Source organism: Anopheles nili, chromosome 2, assembly GCF_943737925.1.
Source record: "Anopheles nili chromosome 2, idAnoNiliSN_F5_01, whole genome shotgun sequence".
Classification (NCBI taxonomy): domain Eukaryota; kingdom Metazoa; phylum Arthropoda; class Insecta; order Diptera; family Culicidae; genus Anopheles; species Anopheles nili.
The window spans coordinates 13,725,742-13,747,826 of record NC_071291.1 but is presented as its reverse complement, the minus strand read 5'-3'; the positions used below and the strand labels follow the sequence as shown (position 1 = coordinate 13,747,826).

Below are 22,085 nucleotides of genomic sequence, written 5' to 3'. Positions count from 1 at the left end.
ATCGTGCCCGTTTCGTGCTCGTGGAAGTCGCGTTGGAATCGTAGTGATAAGCAACGAAAGTGAAGCGGAGTTCCAGTGATCCGTGCGGCGTACACGCGACCACCGAATTGTGCCGTTTTTGGTGGCGTTTGAATAGTACACGTTCGTTGGTTGAGCCGCAGACGTGTTTTCTCGCACGTACCGGTGAAAGTGTCTCGTGAACGTGTTCGAAAGCCAACAATGGCCGTCGCTTCGATGTTCATTCAGAGCATGCCGCGATTGCTGCTGATCAAATGAGCCAATCACCGCAGCAAGAAGTGATGATTTCGACCGTTACCAAGGATCTCATCGCAGTAGCCCGAGATTCGTCCGACGTGGCAAGGATGCGCCTGTAGTGCTATTGGCGTGGAAAGCGTGCACGGATCCTCGCAAAAAAATGGTTCGCGCCCTTTTGGGGCAGTACGTTTCGCCGTCCGGTTTGCTTACGGTTGCTATCGCCCGCGATGGTTACCGCCTCTAGTGTTCGTAGCCAGCTCGAAGTTTATTCGTTTCGTTAGCTCGCTCTTTCGCGTCCGTGCTGCCGCGACAAGCTGTCACAAATTGTGCCGGAGCGTGTGCGCGCGCGGTGGCAGTTAATCATAGTCGCACATCCGGTCGACGCGTACGCCGTCGCAGTTTCGTGGCGATGCGATTATTCTCCCGCAGTTCTAAGCACGCGAGCTTGGCCCAAGTGATCACGAGCAATTTGCATGCAGCTTGCGGTTTTGGTGTGATGGTGGGGCTTAGTTTCCTTTGCCGGCGATTGGAGATTCTGTGTAAGTGATTAACCGGTGCAGCTATTGCGATTTTCCACAGACGCGGGAAAAGCCTGTGAGTGGCGAAAAAAAGGTGAAAACTTGTGAGTCAGTGCTGCAGTACACAGTTATGCTAACTAATGGAAAGGGCATTTGAAATCCCTCGTCTGTAGAACCGATCGAAAGAAACCTCCATGCATTAAAAAGGTAGCGCTTTGTATGGTACGTAGACTTTCGCTTCCATTAACGGTTTACATATGATTTAAATTCTACAGAAATTGCTTACGTTACTTTTGGAACCATAATGTTCTCTAAAATTCATTTTCATTTTCAAAAAAAAGCAACAAAATGTAAACCTTAAGTGAGCCCGAACATAAGGCGGGAAAAACTGCTTTCAAAATGTACTCCCACGTGTAATTTGTATTGGAAATGATGAAAATTTTCAAGTTTTAGCCAGTGGGCGAATGACTTACACACTGGCGCTGCTTCGCTTGAGTGTCATATTACGCTAATCTTTTCAGGTTAACCCGCCAACCCCATATCCTTTCGTGGAAAAAGCCGTGCATAGCCAGCCTGTTTACGTTCCTGTATTCCGAGGAGATTCGGCACTCGGTATGGAAACTTTTCTTTTCCCGCACGTAGGTGTGCGTATCGTGTAGGGTGTGTTTGGGATATCCCTAAACGCCTATGGGGCAGTTCAACCCTTCTTCGAAACCCTTCGGAAGCTTCTAGTACAACGCCTGCATGCAACCGTTCGAAAGGCTCGTCAATTTTTCTCAAATCCATCAGTGTGCTTCTTTTACAGGGCTTCAGTTCGTTACAGCACTGTGTCTAATGATGTCTGCTAAAATCATAACTCTCTCTCTTTCTCTCTCTCTCTCTCTCTCTCTCTCTCTCTGTGTCGCTTAACAAGTCCCCGTGCCGTTTTGTTTAAACTGCAACAAACTGCAGTAATGCGACACCGATGCCGGGCAGATAAACGGCCGAACTCCTACGCACCAAAAGCTTGTAGCACGCGCTCGCAGCAGCCCACGCAACCGTGCACCGAAATTTCGCCCACTTGCGTGGTCTGCTGGGAGGGCAGAAGTAAATACAACAATAACACGCCAATAATCGCACCCATCTCGTTTCGAGCGATTGCCGCCCCGGTGCTCGTACGGGACGCGATAAGGATGCGTGAAAATGAATGTTTTTATGGGGCTTTTGCCGTCGGTGGCTCGTTCATGTGGCGATTTTGCTGTTGTATTCCGTTTGTCCTTATTTTATCCTACCGTGGGTTGCCTCAATCGAGGGTGATGCTCCTTCATCGGGGATCTTTCATACAGGGATGGTACGATGGATCGAGAAGTATCGGCTTTTGGATGGCGCACCAACCCGGTTAAATGTTGACAGTTTTTTAGGAAAAGAAATTCTCAGAAAAAAAAACAAGGAACCAAAGATTAAATTTCAAAACATTTTATTTTGTTATATCAATGCAAAATTGTTTTGAAAAAGGATAGGATGTAATTTTTTTTCTCCACAAAATCGAGATCCATTTACTCCTGTTGAATCCTTTCCAGGAAAGGACCAAGCACTTTAAAGCCCTCATTCAAGCTGCCTTATCCTTTTCAACCCTTTCAGCGCGGCTCAGTACTGCAAGGTGTTTACTTCGAGGTGCAATTCCCGCATCGTACGTGTGTAGGCAAATCCACACACGAGTCGACCACTGCAACCCGTGTGTGGGCGGCTAGTATCGGGTGGTACGTGTGGCTGTTTGCCACGACCCACCCAATTTCGGCCCACTTGCACCATCGCACTCCCACACCCTCCGGCACAGCCACCCACACTTGTACGATCGCAACCTTAAAACCACCGGTGCCGATCTTTTGTCGCTGGGTTCTTTACCTTATTTTATGGTAGTTGACTTGGAGGTTTTTTTTTTTGTTGCTTCCACCTACCATTCGCCTTTCCTTCGCACCTTTCGCTCACGCAAATGGGTGCCGCTCACTCGCAACGGCTCCCGCCTTCCTTGTTCGTTCCGTGTCACTGGCGTAAGCTTGCCGCCCGCCCCTTTTATTGGCCGCCTACACATCCTTGCGTTTTCCAACGCAGCTTCCCACTCGCATTGGCTCCCCACGGATGGTTGCCTCTCTCTCTCTTTTGTGCTCTTGTTTTCTCACTCTACCGTTCGGTTGTCGCCGGCTTTTGGTAGTAGCTTGCCTCGGTTCCGGGTCCTGTTTCTTCCTAAGCCTCCCCACGTACTCACACACACACACACACGAACGCTTCGACTCCAGGCCTACTCACCATTAGTACACTTGTATTACAGCCTACGCACAAAGTCTTTAATGCTCTCTTTCTCTCTCACTCATTGCTTCACGCTCTCGCTCATTTGTAATGCTTTTGCACTCACTCCGCCTGGCAGGCTATCCTTCGAGCACCAACTCTCCGGCCGGTGCTCCGCTCACGCTTTCTTCACGCAAAATTTCTTCCCCGGAACCCGGTACGCGAAGCAGCACGTTTTTCCACCGGCGGCACGCGGCTTCATTCACAATTTTTTCGTACGTCCGCTCGGCCTCGTTTTTCGTTGCGGTGCGTTCGTGTCCTGATAATGGTGCGGGAAAATCTCGCTCCACGCCGCGTTTTCCTCTGGCAATTAAGAGTCCATTTTTCGCGCTGCTGTTAGTTCGGTGGAGGGATCGTAATTTCCATGCCGCTTTGTGAGTGTGTGGTGGTATAGTGCAGGAATTGAACACGTGGTATTTTAGTGAGCTTTTGTCGAGAAACCGGAGAAAACGCACGGGTAAAGTGTGAGTAAACTTAGTACGGTGAGTATGACATTTTTTTCCCGAAAAATACACAACATACAATGGTATATTTTTTTTATGCATAATGTATCCCTCACCAATATACCGTTCCTTAAGCGGTTCATTATCGTCCCATCGAAAAAAAAAACACCAAAACAAGAAAATGAATATTTTATTTGCAAAACGACCGAGTGAGCTTTTACGAGCCACCAGGCGCCTCCAGGTGCCACGTCGCGTAGGCTTTCGAGCCTACCGTGTTCGCAAAATTCGGCTCTTCTTATCATTGGGCAGCGTTGAACCTACTCCCGCGTAAAATTCATTCATCCATCACAGAACCAACAAGTGGCAGGCGTAGCTAGGGGAAACACGTGCGCCCACGTGCTCGATGGAATCAACGCTTCCATTGTGCCGGCGTTTTCGGCGAAGGATCCTTTTCTCTCACTTTCCAGCTCTCGGTATGAATGCATCCTCCATTTCGCTTTCTTTCGCTCTTTCTCCGAGTCTCCCACACGCGTCCTGAAACAGAGCTGGTGATGCCTACTTACATGATAAGAGAGAAGCTCCCAGTAGATTTGTTCACTTTTTTTTTCATTTTTCGCGTTCCCTCCACCAACGCGTCGTCCTTCACTAATTCTTACTTAGTATTGGCGAATTGGGTTGCTCACAAGCGTCTTCGAGCGGAAGCACCTGTTGCTTACTTTTTCCATCCGCTCGCACACATGCATGCTTGCTGCTGGTTTTACCGCATCGAAGCCTTTCGGAATCCACCTTCGCTGCAGGTTTGTGTTTCCTTTCTTACTTTTCCCTTATCACTAGCTGCCGTTCTCTTTCGCTCCGGCACGCACTCGTTCGCTCGCACGCATACGGGACAATTTGTGGAATGGTATCGTTGCTCGGAAGCGTCAGGGCCTAATGGAAGCGCATCGATATCGTACTCGATCCGGGGTTGCCGATTTGTCGCCATCGTATTGAGGATAGTTGGCGTTTCATCCATCAATCGTTCGGTTGCCTTCCCGCCGGCAGGACGGATTTTGTCGTGAGTGAGCTGCCGGAAGGAGTTTAGCGTGTAGGTTTTCATGTTGTTTCAACGGCTAAAGGCTTGGTAGTGAACCCTTTCGATGTAGTGGATAGTGTGCTGATGCAACTAGTAACAAAATTTGCAGCAAAAATACTTGTAGTCATAATGCATACCTCATAGAGTAAGTGTCACTAACATTCATGTTAACACAGCGATCGTTCCGTATATTGTTTCCTGAACGTAAGTCTTTGTTAAAACGGGTGAACCGTTATTGTACACGATCAGGACGCTGATGTGCGCATCTGTTTGAGTGCATTTTATCTTGAATACCATCTCAAACCTGCGGTGAACATGGAAACGATGAAATTTGGTGACGAAATTATTTCGACCACACGGGACACACCAAAGGCATCTTAAACTATCGCCGGATGCGTGAAAACACCCCCTAACGTCATCACCACGTATTGTGTTAGTGCGGCGCAAGATCACCCTCGTGCGCGGCTTGTGTAATTTTGCAAAATTATGATCGTGAATAAGCGTTTTCATTTTTCCCACCCACCTGCATCGCTGGCTCGATCTTCTCCACCTCCACAAGGCAGTCGACGATGAGCCGTGTGTGTGTGTGTGTGAGTGAGTTTGTGTGGTAAACATTTCCCTGCTCATCTTGCTTTTCTTCCCGCTACCGGAGATCAAAGACGCTTGCTACACCTTCACGATCACCTACTGGCCTGACATTTGCTAGTTGGCAGCTCTCACTCACCACTTCGCGGCCCAGCCGGCTGTGTGTTAGTGACGGTGATGATCGGCACCCCCGCAACAATCTGCCCGATTGGTCTGCCGGGGATGACCACCCCCTAGCGTCGATCGCCTTCGCTCTTCCGGTGGCAACGAAAACACCGCACCTTCGGATGCGGTCGGAAAATTCGTCATCGCCTCGTGTGGACGATTTCGTACATTTCACTGGTCGATCGCCACCCAGCCCTTGCCTTCTGTCCACCCCCACGGACGAGGCGTTTTCCGCCGCTGACCGGCGCGATGATGCGCAAACGGTGCGCAGCTGCTTTCGCGCTCGCGACAACCGCAACGTGTCCGGGAAGTTGCCACACTTCCATTCGGCGCGCTCGATCGCAGGTTCAGTTTGCGAAACGATCAACGATTTGAAACACCTGAATCCGGTGCGGTTCCGTGCCCGGCTCCGGTTCGAATTAAAGTGAGGTGCCGAAAAGTTTGCCGAGAGTGTGCGATTTCCGAGCGGCCTACTCGAGTTGAGGCCAAATTCTGACGACCCTTACGACGACGACGCGATCACTAAGCGTTGAGTGTGGTGAAGCTGTTCGCGTTCGAATTACAATTTAGCTATCTGTTCTGGTGAAAGACTTTATTAACAACTTCATATCCTTCACTTCATATCGCAACGTGTGGTAAGGGCAACATAGCAAAAGTGCTGCAAAATATCGACTGCAGCGCAATGCAGCCCTCTGAAAGAAGAGTGGTGAACGTGCAGAGATCTGAAAGTACCGTCGGCAACGACGACATCCGTACACCTGTTGTTTGTTGCGATAAAAATACCTTCACTATATGCGAAAGCGTGCAACTATGTTTGGATTTCAATGTTTCTTTTTTTTCTTTTTGCTAACAATTTTATCCTGTTTCTCGTTGCAGTAAACTCACCCCACATCCCGCTGCATTGTTAGCTAAGTGTGCGTCCATTTCTTTGCTTAACGACTTTTCCGAGTGCTGCAGGTGTACGGGCGTGTAATTTGAGTGTGAATTTCCACGATTGTGTTTCACGTGCTGCCTGTGCGTTTAGGTGTGGTTAGCAATACGAAGAGCAGAGTACGTGAATGCGTGTGTGCATGTGCCCGATGAGCGAAACAATCTCCCGAAATCGCTGCTCACGCCAATCGCAGTTAATTTTGCCCAATCCAGTCCGTTTAACCGTCTTAAAGTATAATAAGCATTCGAGTCTTCCAGTGTCCTAACGAAACCGATAAAGTGCCACTACCGTGCATTGTGTGTGTATGTGCGTGTGTGTGTGTGGTTGAAAAAACAGTGAAAAAGTGTGAACCATGGCATGTGGCTCGGTCGCTCCTTGAGCCAACCTCGAAAAGGGTTTAATTCGCGTTCCGGTCGCTTCCTTTCCAGTTTCGTCATGGTGATCAGTGCCGGATCATTTAATTGTCCGACGTGCTAATGGAGTGTTTATCAGTTTCCGCGCGTTGTCCTTGTTTGGTTTCTTTTAGTTTTTCCCGCTCCCAGTGTTCGTGTTCCCCGCGCCGTACGGTCCCGTGCGACGGCGGCAGAGAAAAATGTTAGCTATGCGCCGCGAAAGCGAACCCATCTACGGAAGTGCAAGTGCAACGGCCAGTCTCAACGCGCTGCATCATCACGCGCACCATCACCAGGTGCATTCGCCGGTCGGTGGCCCCGTGGAAACTCGTCCACCAACGTCCAACGGTACGCTTGGCGGCTCTCCGGCCCTAGACGCCGGTCAGGGCGCATTCCAAGGGCATTTACACGCGCATCAACACCAGCAACAGCTGCAGGAGCAACATCACCAACAGCTTCAGCATCCACACCACCAAAACCGTACCGTACCGTCACCATCGACAACGACCGGAACCATCGGTCACGGGTCATTTCCCGGGCTTTGCAACGGATCGTCCAGTGGCACGTACGCGTCCGGGTTCAACAACTTCGGAGTGAGCCGTAAGTCTCGGATGACGATTCTCTCCAGTCTCAGGCTCAGTCTCAACCCATCCTCATCGATCCTTCACAGCGTCCAACACCGGCCAAAGCTCATCTGGACGAGCGACACATCCAGCGGCCAGCCTCGACGAGTACGTCGACATCCTGCAGGTTCAGCAGCTATTGCTCGAGAACTCGTCGTCTACGTCCGCGTCCACGGTGGCGAACCAAACGACGGCCTCTCCCTCCATCACCTCCCAAACCACCACCACCACCTCGATCGCTTCCTCGTCCCACTCCCAGGCACATAGTGCCGCATCCTTCGCGGTTCCCTTCCACGGTTCGGTCGCTTCTTCCACATCCTCCAAAACCCGACCAAAGGTGAACCTCCAGAAGGCGTCCGAATACTCGACAGCGGCGGCGACAACGGCAGCGAACCAGCTCCAGGGTAAGTGGGTTCCAACAGACCCATTGGGTTCGAGGGTTTGCGTGCCGCCGGCGGCATTCCTGGGTCGGGATTTGGCTGCGTGTCGTAGTTTCCGCACGCGAGCTAAAATCGCTCTCTGATTGTGCGCTGCGTTGCCTTCCGACGATGGTTGCGGCCTTTTCGGATGGGGCTCGCGCCGTTTCGTCACGTCAATTTGCGCTAAATTTATTAATAAAACTAGACACTTTTATCATTAAGTCCATTAGCGTTATCGTTTAATTAAAGCCTCGCTCGTCTTGGTTCGCTTCTGGCTATCTTTCTCTCTCTCTCTCGCTCTCTCTCTCTTGCACTTTGGGGGTTGATCTCCCTCGGATTGTCAGCTGTTCAGCCACGCTGGTCTTGCTTCTCGTCCAACTCGCTTCTCGCTTAGACTTGTCCGAGCCAACCGTTGGTACAATTTTTCACCAACACTGCGCCAGAAACTGGGTCGATGATCGTGTGACGATGATGGTACTAGACGACGGCAAACGCCCCAAGAGTGTTCGCGATTCGTTAGATCGCCACCCTGCGGTCGATCCCAAATCGAGATCGATTAGCGTGCGTCTAATTGAACCGTCGAGACGCCCGGCAATTTGTTGCACTGCAACTACGATGCACGTGGTCGGTGTCTCGAGCGAGTCCAGACGTTTTTCGACACCAAATGGACAAGGGGTTAAGTGATTTGTCTCCACGACCTACGGATCGAGTTTGGTCGCGTGTTCGCATCTTCACGAGTCGCTCAGGTGCGATTGCTTTGCCCCACGTTGAGAGGCGATCCATTTGGCGCGCGTGTGTTTCTTTTTTCTGCTCCACCAGCTCAGGATGGCATTTGTGCCCTTTCGCTTGGGCACAAGAGACACGGCCATTATCTAAGCTGCCGGGCGTAGCGTAGGGCCACAAGTCAGGCGAGTACCCATGGCCAGCCTGCCGCTAGGCTGAAGAAATGCATTATCGCTGCCCACGATTTTGTCTATATAATTTAATGTAATTTCAATGTTTTTCGACTCATGCCCCTCCACCGGTGGGAGCACTGTCGGGCAACCAGCGAGACCTGCTGCTTCCTGTTGCTGCCAGAGACCCGCGTGCCAACTCGCGGGGACACCGCAGCCAGCCAGGAGACGCCACGCCAGACACTCGTCACCTGTTGAATGCGTTGGCATCCTTGGCGCTGATTGCATGTCGCGTCGAATGTTTTATTTCTTCGTGGGGCACGTTTTTTTTTTATTTTATTTATTTTACACACGTTTCGGCTCCTTCGCCGGCTCCGCAAGGGCTTTACAGACAGACGCCGTAAGCCCTGCCGTCCGCAGATTGCTTCCTCGCTCCGCGATCGCTCTTTCTCTTTGCACTCGGGCGCGTGCAACCTGCATCGATGGCACTGCACCGGCCACCCTGGACGGGCCCGTGCCGAGATTCGGCCGAGTGACGTTCGATTTTTATTATTTATTAGCAACCACAGACATGGGCACGGGGACCGTTTGGCTCGTGGATCACCGGCCTACACATACACGCGCATTCGCGCTGGACGGGTGGTGCGCGAATTTTCCGACCCGACCCGGCCAGCCCCTGATAGGGTGCCGCCTTTCTCGATATCGCGAGGAATTGCTCATAGATGGGTTTTGATTTATTGCTCCGAGGCCAGCCACCAAGCCAACAAGCCAGTCAGCCAGCCTTGCCAACGTCAAAAGAGTTCGTGTAGGAACACTGTCCGATAACCGGAATGGCTCGGCTGAGCAGCAGCAGCTTGTCCTTTTTCTGCTCCAAAGCAACCCTTGACGTGTCGGCAGCGAAGTTTAGAATAAGCAGTGCCACTGCGGGGATTAACTAGCTTACCCTCGGAATGGGTTGCACAATGCAATGACGATGAAGAGATGCTTATATCTGCGCCTAGCGAGGGCTTACGAAAAGTTTGCGAACCTTGAAACCTACTCAAGCGGCTGATCCATTAAATCCGTCCCGTTGTCCACCCGAATGCACTTTGGTGCATCAAAACTGCAGCCCAACGGCGTCCAATGTCACGAACGTTTGCGCCGAGCTCACTTCGTTCCGGCGAGTTTCGTAGCAACGCGACCATAAATTATGCACGGTCCGACCGAAATCTTGTACCAAAAATATTCATCCGTAAGTGCGAAGAGAGAGAGAGAGAGAGAGACCGAAAAAAAACGCATCCTCCCCCCGGTCGTCTGCAGGCAATCGAAATCAAGAGTGACAAATAAAAGAACCCCGCAAGAATCCGAAGGGTTTAATTTCTCCTTCTATTTCGCTTCCTTCACCCACCATGACGGCCACCTTCGGGACGTCCGGTTGCGGGAAGTGCAGTAAAAGCGATAAATACGCGAGTCCCTCCGCACCCCGTTCCGTTCCTGACGTGGAATCCACTTCCGCCCGTGGGGAAGGGCGACCGAGGGACGGACGAGCGACGTCAGCCCGAAAGATGTCGGGGTAATTTATTTTCACGCACGTTAAACTGTCTTCCTTGTTTGTCAATTGGTCTCGTAAAACAGCAGCGGTTTAAAAGGCTATAAAGTATAAATTGATGCAAACGGCGGGCGAAAGGCGACGATCGCGCACGAGGATGGGATCGGGGAAAGCGGGAAAAACAAACACTCCCCGGGGTAGGAATGGCATTTGCCGGGGTTTTTGCTGTTGCTGCTGGTAATGATCTGTTCTACGGCGGCATTGGTGGTTGGGCTTCTGAATTGTCTTTGTCTCGATGGGAGCTAACGAGTGCATATTAATCACTAGCAGTAAAACGAAAAGGCCGTAATTTGAACGCCTTCTTGCACAAAAAAAGGTTCCCCTAGTTATCGGGGAATATTTGCTAATTTTTGGAAATGACAATTGCAATCGTAATGTTGATCAAACGAATATATAATCGTGAAAGATAGCATGGATCTTTTTTAGGAGGCAGAAATGCATATGCCCTTAAGTGCTATAGATCCCGTAAAATTAATTACACCCATCACTAAAGTCCAACAGCAGACTAGGGTACGGAAGCAAACCACCGAACGAGCGCAAGAACACCGTACAACGATTCGCAATATATTGCGAGCAGTGGCATTGCATGGCATTGCGGCGTGTCTGCGCGAGTGTTTTTCGCATTTCAGCTACCCTGGCCGTAGCTGCCGTGATTTTAAATTATTGGCGACAACGCACGACAACGGCATCGGCTCGTGCGACGACAAGAAAAGTGACAAATAAATGTTAATAAATTTTAAATACAAATAACGTGGCGTGCCGCCGGCATGGGCGACTCGTGCGACGTCGCGCAAACTCAAACCCTTTTTCGCCGTCTCGCGTCCGGAGCTTCGCACTTTCGCCAACCAGCCGCCATTCGGGTGCCCTTTGCTGCCCTTGCTGCCCAGTGATCGATCACCAAACGAGCTGCACATTTCCCTCGACCGGGGCCACGCGATCCTGATCGATCCTGGTCGCGTAACGACGAACGCACCGACTACGACGGCCAACGATGTGGTTTCTACCCAGGGCCAATGGCTTCGCGTTTGCACTTATTTTATGCGTATTTTGTTTCTGTGTGTCCCTTTTTTTTGCGCTCAAATCTTCGCTCGCGTCTCGCTATGTCTTGGCTGAGAAAAAGGGTGAAAAGGGTAGAGCGTGCGAACGGACGAGCGAGAGGAATTTTGCTCCGATTTTGATTGCCTGTCGTCTGGTCGTTTGCTGCGGCGACTCGACTTGGCGATGGCGTTTCGCCATCGTCACAACCACACCACTTAATGCGGTCCAGGGATAACCCGGACTCGCCTTCATGGGGCTTGATGCGCGACGCAACCGCGATAATGGCGTGGAACCTTGTCCGCGTGGCGTAAATGAAAATTTGAAACGAAATTCGATCAGCGGTAAGGAAATCGAGCGCTCGAGTCCGTCGAGTTGTGGGCTTCCCGGTCACACGACAGGGCTGCATGCGATCACTTGCTTATCCTTCGCGTCGTGTCGATTCGCGGTAAGGTGTCAAGGCTTTCGCGCTCGGACGACGGCCGTCCGGCGTTGGATGACGTCGCGATGATGATGTCGCGATGGCGTCGCCATCACTGGCCGTGGCGCGCCTGGCGAAAATGTACTGATAGCGCGGAATGGGATTTCCATCATATCGCTGGATGCGCTGAGCGGTGCACAATGCGCCGTACCAGGCGCCCTGGGAATGGGCGCCAAACAGGCACCATTAAGCTGACGGCAATCAGCACGATGGCACTAATAAATTAATACAGCGAACAAGTGTATTAATTAGGATAATCGTGGGCCTGCGGGAAGGCCGCGCCGATTGCTTAAGTGTGTTTTAATTTATTTATTGCGAATTATCGGTGCGCCGAGGGTTGACCTTGCCGCCTGCGCTCGGTTGTGCCACGAGCCACGAAATGGGAGATCGTTTTAAAAGCGCAGATACGCTACTCGGCCAGTTCTGGCGCGAAGACACTGGACAGATGCCATTTCGATGCTTTTAAGTCTGGGTCGGGTTATGATGTGTGCCTGTTTCGATTAAGGGAAAGTAAACTTGGCGTTTTGAAGATTTGTCGGCATGAAGTTTAACTGAATGTTTATCCTTTAGCATTGGGTTACGATGTTTCGTTAAGTTTGTTTGGTATAAAACTGCTCAAAAATCTCCCAAAAACACGTTCATCAACGTAGTAGTATTCATTACACAACATCCTTAGACTCGTTTTTTGTCGAGCTTAAAATAGTTGATCCACCTCGTCAATCTGGAAAACCTTGCCCACTTAAGGAGGACCGTCGACGCCGGCCTGGCGGGCAAACAGAATAAATCCATCATCCCGCAGGCCGAAAGCGATCCCGTGCGACTCAAATACGCTCGAAATAGCACTAAATAGAATTAGTGTAGCGCATTATTAGCGACCACTTCCTAAAACGGAACCTTGGTCAAATTGAGCACTATAAACAACGCTCACGCACACACGAAGTGTAAAGGCGATGCCGGATTTCAGCCCGTCATGGTTAACGATGGCCGGTGGAAGAAATGGCCGTTCCTTTCGAAAAAAAAAGTACAGAAAAAAACGGGAAACAATACGAAGCAGCAGTAAACGATCGGAAACGTCTGAAAACATCTCGGAAAACCCACGCTCGCTGTATTTGGAAAAGACAAGTATTTCTTCGAAATCCTCCTGTACCTTCTCGGGTCTCCGTCTTCGTCCTATCGCGCAACAGGGCATCTTTCTCGGGGCCCTGATGGAGGATCGCTAGTCCAGGGGTGACTCCAAAAGTTGCCACGGGCGACCGAGCCAAATTCGGGAACGAACCACCCGCCCGGAGCCGGAGGCCAATGGCTCTTAATACCCGGACGCGATTCTTAATGACGCGGAATGATTAAGAAAATCTATTCCACCCCGGGTTCGTTCTGGATGGGAACGTTTTATTTTCGATTCGGGATTGTAATCTAGCCAAACTGGCCTTTTTCGAGCTCGGCCAACGACGAACCATGGCCCGTTTGACATGGACGCGAGTTGAATGTACCTTAATTTCCCTCTGGCCATGAAAGAAAGCGCCGTATCCGTCAGCCAGCGAAAACAAAATGAAGGAAGGACCCTGCTCGCAGCGGCCATGTTTATTTATTTTCGGTTCGGTCTCTTCGAACCCAGCTTATCGTCCCCGATTTGGCCACGTTCGATACATGTTTGGTTCGGGCAAACAAACAAACCCGAGACGCGAAAAGCCGCAAATGTGACCATCGATTGCGCTTCGAGGGTCGACATACGCACGCACATGTACACACACACACAAACGCTCGCTCATCTCTCCCGTCTCCTTCTTTCTTCTTGCAGGCGAGTCACCCTCCAAACGGCTTCTCTTTGATTACCCGAGCCCATATTTGTATGGTAATTATCATCCGTCGCCGAGTGACGATCTGGTCGCTTTGTGGTTTGGAAGTAACGGAACAGGTTAGTGCGAACCCATTACACTCGCGGGCGCCATTTTGTGCGATGGCGACAATAACAGACTCTGCCACGCTGGCTGACGCGCCATGACGCCTGTTACGTTCTGCTGATTTGCGCGAGAGAGGCAGCGAAGAAGAGAAAAAGTGCTTCTTTTCTGGCGAAAAATAATCTTCTGACAAAAATATGTCAGTTTTGCAGGCAAATTATTCAATTTAGCCCGCCGATTGCGTGAAATTGTGCAAGACACTTCATGCAAAAAGTCAAGTACAATGCGCCTCCATTGAGCGCCATGTTTGTTTGGTTATGAATGACATTTGAGGCGACATAAACAAACAGAAGAATATTGATCTCTGATGCGCTTGAATCATGTTTCGAACTGGAGATATAGCACTTTAACGCACAAATAGTTGATATTGCGCGCGAGTATTCGACAATTTGTTGCGATAGCAGGCATTTTGAGAAGATTATTTTCGAGCAATTTGTAATCAAACTCTACACGCTAGAGTCATTTTTTTACAACTTCAACAATATAACAACATGCAAATGATGTTAGCTTTTTGAAGTAGCTAATGTGCACATTATTTTATAGCATTTAAAAATGCTAGAACGAATCGAGTTTGCAGCCAGAAGCAATAAATGACTGAAATTAGTCACACTACCGGCATCATTTTGCAAGCTCGCAATCGTTCACAACCAACCGATCTTGAGCGATCTCAACCATCACGTATCCCTGACCGATCGGTCAGCAAAACTCACCGTCGGCAGTTTTACCGCCACATCGTGGCAATTTCCCGCGGTTAGCGAACGCAGTTTCAAATGAGACGGAAAGTGCACATTTTCGCGCTGCACTGCTCAACGTCGCACCGACGCTCGCGGCATCGCTCATCGGATCGTAAATAATCGTCACCCCACCGGTCGGGTCACTGTTATGATGGGGTCGTAAAAATGGTACACCTTACCATGGTTGAAGAATTTTCCATTTGATATGCTAATTAAACGCCATCGCCATACCCGACGCCGGGCACTTGCCATCGTCCGAAAACGTAAACCGAGCCCGGGAGCGGAACCTAGAATATCCGCTGTTGACACGGACGCCGTTCCCGCGCTACCAGGCCCGTGGAAAGATGTAAACATGTAGTAGCATTGTGCGGTGTAGCGTGATCCTGCGCAAAATGCAACCACTGTTTTCCGCGCGCGCGCTTACGAAAATAAAAGGATGCGCTCCGGTGGTTCGCGCCAAAGTGCCCTCGCGTGTTCTGGGCCGCAACTGGATGCCAAAACAATCCGCGCTTCCAATTACGCGCGCACCTCACGGCTGGGCACGGTGATACTTTATTAAACCACCAGCCCGACACAGCCGTGTCATGCTCGGTTCCGTTTTAGTGGCGCACCAGAACCGCGGTCCTCACGGAAAGAGGAGATTTATGAATGGATAAATCTTGTCCCGCGACGTACTCGCTGCCGTTTCCAAACGCGCGAATGACGCGGGAAAATCGTCTCCTTCGGCGAGTGACTGGATGTACGTTGTTGTGTTGCACGTTTTATTTATTTTTTTTTCGTCTCCTACCATCGCCACCGTACTGAACTACTTCCGGTACGTTCCGAGCCGCATCGAGCATAACGGCGCGTTATGTTGCTGCTCGTTAGGGATCATCCCGACGCGGACCTCGCCCCTACGCAACCGGCAGCTTGATTGGCTCAAAAGCTCACTGCAAAGAATAAAAATAATAAAGTGTAAATATACGCCACCGAGCCACGGCGGATGGCGCAAAGTGTGATAGCTGGACGAGAAGTCGTCGTCCCATAATGAGCACCCTATGGGTCCACCCGTGGGGTTTTGTGTTGCAAACTAGCACCGCCCCGGGCATCAGGACCAGCTGCGTTGGCGTCCAGCTCGCATTTTGCGCCCAAACAGTAGCAACATGCCCGGGCTCCCGTCGGGTCCCTGGGCCGATTGGGGGCTCCTCGTGGGTCTGTTTTGGTTGCGTCCCGAGACGACGTTGATCAGGGGTTTTTTTTTCGCGCCCGTCTGCTCGTCCGTTCGTTAGGAACTGCAACGCCGAGATTGCAAGGATGCACCGCGGGTGAAACGCGAGCCGGTTGACGACGGGTTGATGGCCAAAACCGGCGTTGGTTCTGTCGGTTACACGGTGATGCTGGAGCTGTATGGGAGATTCTGTCATGCCCGAGCCGGGGCAACATGATCCCCAGCAAAGGCAGTGATTTTTGCGCGCCAAACGTTGAGCGTAATGGTCCGGTTGGAGCGAGGGCGCAGACATCAATGCGTGGGGTGAATATCATAAAACTCTTCCCGCCACCGACTACGTTTTGTGTGTGGAGACGCTGCAGGAACGGTTGAATGTATACGCAATCAAGGCAATTTGTGATCATAAAATTTTAATGCAGTTTTGTTTATTTGCCAGCACAAATGTATCGAAAAGTTTGCTGGAATTTTAAAAAAAGCTACTAACTACTTATTCTCAAAATCGCATCAAACCTCACAGCTTCAATTTATCACATCGTTTGGAAGTGCAAACGATACCGTGACTCATTCGCTGCTAAAAATCAACAAAAACAAAGGCAACGGCACAAACGGCCATCAAAACTAAGCCCCGTTTCGGTCACATTTCAGGTGATAAGCTCCACCGGCACCGAACGAAAATGACGCTTGTTTTATGAATGAAATAATAAACCAATAGGCTGACTTTATTGGCTTCTCGGAGTGAGTGATAATGATCATGTCTTATTAAAAATTCATCGTCCTATCCGGCCAACCGACCGCGATAGCCGGACGTTCACACGTAAGCATGAATAATTCCCGCACACCCAGCCTTAGCACGTCGTCACACATCACCTGCAAAGCCGAGGGCATAAAACAATCAAAATGAAGCGTATTGATGAAATCTTAGACGCATTGATTTATGCACATAATGGGCACGACCGAGGCGCGGCCAGGGCTGGGTTAGGAATTTTCCCACAATTTCTCAGCCCCTGTTTACGATCATGGATAAACGGAAAAAAACATCCGCCCAGGTAGTGCAAATGTAATCACAACACAGCGAAATAAAATTGGTCTACTTTTGTTGTTAAAGTTATCAACACCCAGAATCGACAGATTCTGTTTCCAAAGCTCCCATTCCAAGATGGCCGTGTGAGTGTGTGTCGTTAGAAAGCGCAACCGTCATCGTTGCTCGCATGGATTAGATGCCAAACGGGCCCACTGAAACTGGCACAAATCGAGAGGAAAATGTGAGAAGGTGAAGCAAGCAGAGATTAGGTTCCAACCGACCGCGGGTGAGCCGTATCGAAGGAGGATTATCTATTCCGATTCCAATCCGACGTCGAACAAATTTGAAGGCAAATGTCAACGACCATAAATTAAAATGGGAATAAATTTGCTCCCTCAACCCCCAAGCCGTTCGCGGATCGCCACCGGTCCCGTTCCAGGCACGCTGGAGCTTCCTAGCTCGCGTGGATCGCGTCTGGGGCTCGGCAGGTTCCTGCGATCCGTACGTGCGTGCATTAGCCGCCAACGTGTGAAGAGAAATTATCCACCATAATTGTGAGCTGTTTTGCAGCCATTCCCGGAGCTTTCAAAGCTTTATTCCAAGTAATCCATCTACTTTCCACTCGTCTGCGTGAGATGAGCCGAAATTTGTGGAATATGATTAATTTTCCGATCGGATATGACGGCACAAACGAACAGATGGGGCGCCACACTGGCGTACCTGACGTTACACAGCCAAGCCAAGGCGCAGAAGAAAGTGACGGCCGAGTCGTGTAGTGTCCCATTAGCGAACGGGTCGCACAAAGGATGAGCCCGCACACGCTAAGACCCAGCCATCTTCTTCGCTGCACTCATTACCAACGAGCGCCAGCTCTCGCTTGAACCGCAGTTGTTGTGCATCACGCATTCAGTCATGTTTCTTCCGGCTGGGAAACATTGAAACCAAATTTGACCATACCTAGCGCGCACGGCCGCAGTGAGCGAGTTTCGGTGCGTAGGACTAAGTCTCTATAAATATGTCCAATGTTTCATCATTACAAGGATTTTTACCAGCATGCGTATAAGTCACAAATCCGGCCGTTCCTCTTAAGTGGATCATATTATTCATCACACCAAAAATGGTACGATGTAGCAATCTGCTGCACGGTGTATTTTTATACGCTTTTTTTTTTGTCAAATTGAATTCCCCTTCTCGCCTCGCTTCGAAACTTGTCGCCGACCCCGAGATTTATCAGTTCAACATTTATTGCCGCAATACTGGGTCGCTTTGAGAGCATCGCTTGTCGGCCGTACCGATGTACCGACGGGTTGGAAAAATATTCAATCCCCAAAAATGGGCCGGTTGTTAAAGGAAAGATGCCCCTAAAGTGTCAAAAATTTACGCGATGATCAGGTTTATGACGGATCGTAAAGGTGATCCTCGGACCGAAATAATAGCCAGTATTACTAGGACAAACATAAATTAACAAACAACCGACCGTGTGGAGGCTTGCTTGTCCGGAATCGAGCGCAGGGTTGAATAATACATGTTCGCCACGTTTATCAGCAACAATCACGAGCGTTCTGCTAGGTTTACTGGTCCCCTTGCAAAGATTCATCACACTAGACGCGCACAGTTCGATCCATATTTATGTTCAGCTAGTGATAAATAGTTAATAGCACAAAATGTCCCCTTCATCGACCAGTTCACGAAGCATCCGGCCGATGGCTAGCGAAGCCTGGCCGAGCGCCACATCCGACGGCCGTAAAATCAAATGGGAACTACGTATTAATCGCATTATAAAGGCGATAAAGTCCTCAAGATTATGCTAATGATACAGTATATTTATGAGCGGCTGATTGAAAAAATAAACAAAACGAGGAAGAATTGTTTTTATAGATTAATTATTCGCGTCCCGGGCTCGCCTCTGCCCCTGCGACGTGGAGTCGGTTTTATAGACGTCCAAGCGCGCCTGGTGCACTGGCTGAAGCACTCCTTCAAATGCGCACGCACTTCGGGACCTTGCCTGCCGCACGGATCTTGCACTTGACTAATGAAGATGATGATCATCTGCGTTGCGTTTGTTTGTTTTGTTATCCTCCTCGCGTTGTTTTCTATCCAAATTATCATTCTACCCTCCTCGCCAAAGGCTTTTCAAAACCATAGCCATGAGGTTCGTTGGAGAGCGTTCATTTGAATGGAATTATGGAAGAAATCGAAATATCATTTTACGACTCCCGAGCCGGTGTGAGTGGGTGACATCATGTGACAAGAGCAAGTTGTCGCTTTTTCAACCATTTGAGTTTGGGTTTTGTTCAGAAAAGTAGCTATTTTCAGCTTTTCGCACAGAGCTACAAATATGAAGTATTTAAGCATTTTTCTTCGAGGCACACCGCTCAATTCGAGCTATTAGTCGGCATGAAATAGCGAATCTGACATGTTCTCCCCTAAAAAGGTGCATAACTTAATAAAACGGAACGGAGCAAATAATTTAGAATCAATTAATGCCTACGCTCGACTACAGTAACGTTTCAATAAGTATCCACAAACCGAGGTGCAATTAAATCACACCTTTGCTTGCCATGCAGGTCCTGCAACAAGGCCTCGTCGCTTCGGAGACACACAAAAGCACCAACACCTCATTTGAGTATGTGCAGCACACCCCAGAAAGGGGAACGATTTATTTAAAAAAACCCCGCAAATCCCACATTATATTGGCTTTCGATGTAGCGCGCGATCTGCGGGTCATACGAGCACTATCGGGAAACATTTTAATTTTGATTCAATTAATTTCAATACAAACAGCGTGCCCACTAAACGTATTGGTCTCTCGTTTTACTTTACCCCTTTACGATGGAGATGGCGGTTGTGAGGTTATCTGGTGGAGCGTATTAATTTCCGATCACTCGATCGATCGACCGTCCGCCAGCAGGTCGTGGTCGTGTAAGTACATATGTTTTCTACTTTCTGCGCCTCGAACCGGCAAGCCGGTGTGAGGTCTTTCGCGTTGCCTTACCCAACATCGGCCCCCTTTTTGCACACCCGTTCGAGCGTGCAACCCGATACGTACATATTGGATTAAAGTTTATTCATACTACAAATCTCATTAAAATTGCATCGCTTCTTTCGCGTTGCGCGCTTTTCCGTGGTGCGCTACACTGCACCGGGACGTGCGTCGAATGCAAGCCTTGCCTAGGAACTTGGCCCATTTTAGCGCCCCATTAATGCAACACACTTGTGGGCAGTGCTTCGGAATCCTTCCTGTGTGCGCGGTTTGGATACAAAACAGTGTTTAATACACTCTGTCGTTTAAAAATTGACACGAAGGCGCAGCTGTTTATGGCAAAACGATGTTCGTAGGACATCATTTATGAGCTTCCAATGGGCAATGGTTGTAAAACAAAAGAAAGAATGTCTCAGTCCACCGTTGACACTCTGTTGCCTTTCGAAGTGACAGTATTTTGCTACAATGCTAACGACAATTCAAATTCATGCACCGCCGCCAAAACCGTCGAATGAACATCGATTCCATATTGAAGTGGCCCAACAGCAAGCCAACGTTACGTAAAATACTGGCGCCCGTAGATCAACTAGCTGCTGGATTTCTGGCATCCGATTGATGCCGTTCCGGCCGGAAGCGCGTGGGTTTTGTCATTCAACGTCACCCGTCGGCTCCGGCAGCCCAGCATCACCGAGCGGACGTAAAACACGGCTCAACCAAGATGGAAATCGTTCCCCAGCTCGATTCAACCCCAAGCTCCATCGAGGTCGAAGCGAAAACGAGCGCCAGTGCGTAGGAAGGGCTACGATTGTTCGAAGGGACGCTGTTCGGTTGCGCCACGCGTCTCGCACACGCAGTAGCACAACCAACAACGCAAACACCCCAACAGAGGGTTCCCATTGATCGTGGCCTGGGTGAAAATGGTGCCTTTTTTTTTGTTTTCCCACCACCGAACGCGCGCGCCCTTCCGGTCAGCTCCGGTGGCCATCTTTTCGAACGAGCCAGCGAGCAAAAAAGCAAATGGCCGCCACCGGCCAAAAAACCACGGGATGGTGGATTAAGGCACGCGTCTGCACGACGCCACTTTTCGAAACACGGACGAAAAACACGCACGGCGTCGTACGCCCGCGCAGTCTTGGACGGTTGGCCGAAAGCGGTTCCGTCCAAAAACAGCGAGGCCCGGATCATCCGGACCATTTTCGGTGAGGTTGAACTTCTTTCCTAAATTACCGATCGCGTTGTGAAATGGTGGAGATGGGTGCGGTTGGTGGCAAGACGGCCACGAAAGAGCGGGTTATAATGAGGCATATTTCTGAGGCACAAGTTTCTCTCCAGTGCACCAAGTGCGTGGTAAAAGTCGTCGACCAAACGAAAAGCAAGCACGTGGAATCGAATTTCTTGCTTTCATCGGTTGATTGGCGCCATACCGGGGAATAATGTCGAAGATTTGATTGGATCTGCAAACTTTGTAGTCAAAATGGTTTCTGTAAAATGTAAATTTTCATCGCTTATTGGGTTGTATCGATGTCAGGACAAATTATCCCTGAGAAGTAATTTTTGAGCTACTACATTTGGAAAATTTCAAAAAAGTACTACGTACATGAGTCTCTTGATGGCGACAAAAAGCCATAAAGTTACGGAAACAAATGCAGTGTCTCTTTAGAACTTGAAAGCTCCGTCAAAATAGAGTTACATGGTCAACAAATGGCAATAAATCACAAAATCAACAGCCATGAATCAATAACCATACTTAAAGCCCTTAAGTCGAATGATCGACATGCAATAAACGGCTGCAACAATTACGTAGCCCATTACGCGAGATAAAACCGTCAGAATCAATGATACATCGTGCTGCAGTACTTGCAACAGCATCGACAGGACGAAGTGTTCGATTAATTACCGCGATCGGTTCGAACGCGATATGCGCATTAAGTCGCTCGAAGAACCAATCAAACGCGCCACCAAGAACGGTTGACAAATGAAGGTCTCTCACCATCCGCATTCAAAACACGAGGCAGCCCTTGGCGGTTTCTATTTCCTTCATTAGCGTGCACCGGGAACGGGCGTAGATTTATGGTTCCATTGCTCAATTCGAGTCAGGCTAGTGGCTCGAACCAGTTCCCTGCCTTGAGCGGCTCCGTTCACCAGTGTCTTGTGCAGTAAATGAACTGCCACGTTAACACAGAGCTCGATCCATCTGCATCTCGACGCTTAAACTTTCCACCATCAACCCGAACGATTCGTGCGAGTACTAACACGCCGATTTAGGGCCTCGGTGTTTCGAACGGCTCGGCTGCATGCAGGTAGGCGGCACGTCGAATTCAAGGACATCAAATGCATGTCATCGAATGTTGTTATTAAGCGTGGAAGAACGTTTACACACACACCGAGAAGCACCCGTTCATTGATCAAAACACCAAGCAAAAGCACCAACCCCCGGCGGTGGTCAGGTGAGTCGGG

General features: G+C 49.8%; 1 protein-coding gene across 1 annotated transcript in view; it reads left to right on the top strand.

The window, feature by feature from the left end:
* Window positions 1-6,886: 6,886 nt before the first annotated feature.
* Window positions 6,887-22,085, top strand: part of LOC128730250 (methylcytosine dioxygenase TET) — a 54,963-nt gene continuing 39,764 nt past the window's right edge. The window contains exons 1-3 of the mRNA XM_053823289.1: window positions 6,887-7,286; window positions 7,357-7,713; window positions 13,524-13,640. Of these exons, the coding sequence (XP_053679264.1) occupies window positions 6,887-7,286; window positions 7,357-7,713; window positions 13,524-13,640 (874 nt within the window). The remainder of the gene's footprint in view (window positions 7,287-7,356; window positions 7,714-13,523; window positions 13,641-22,085) is intronic.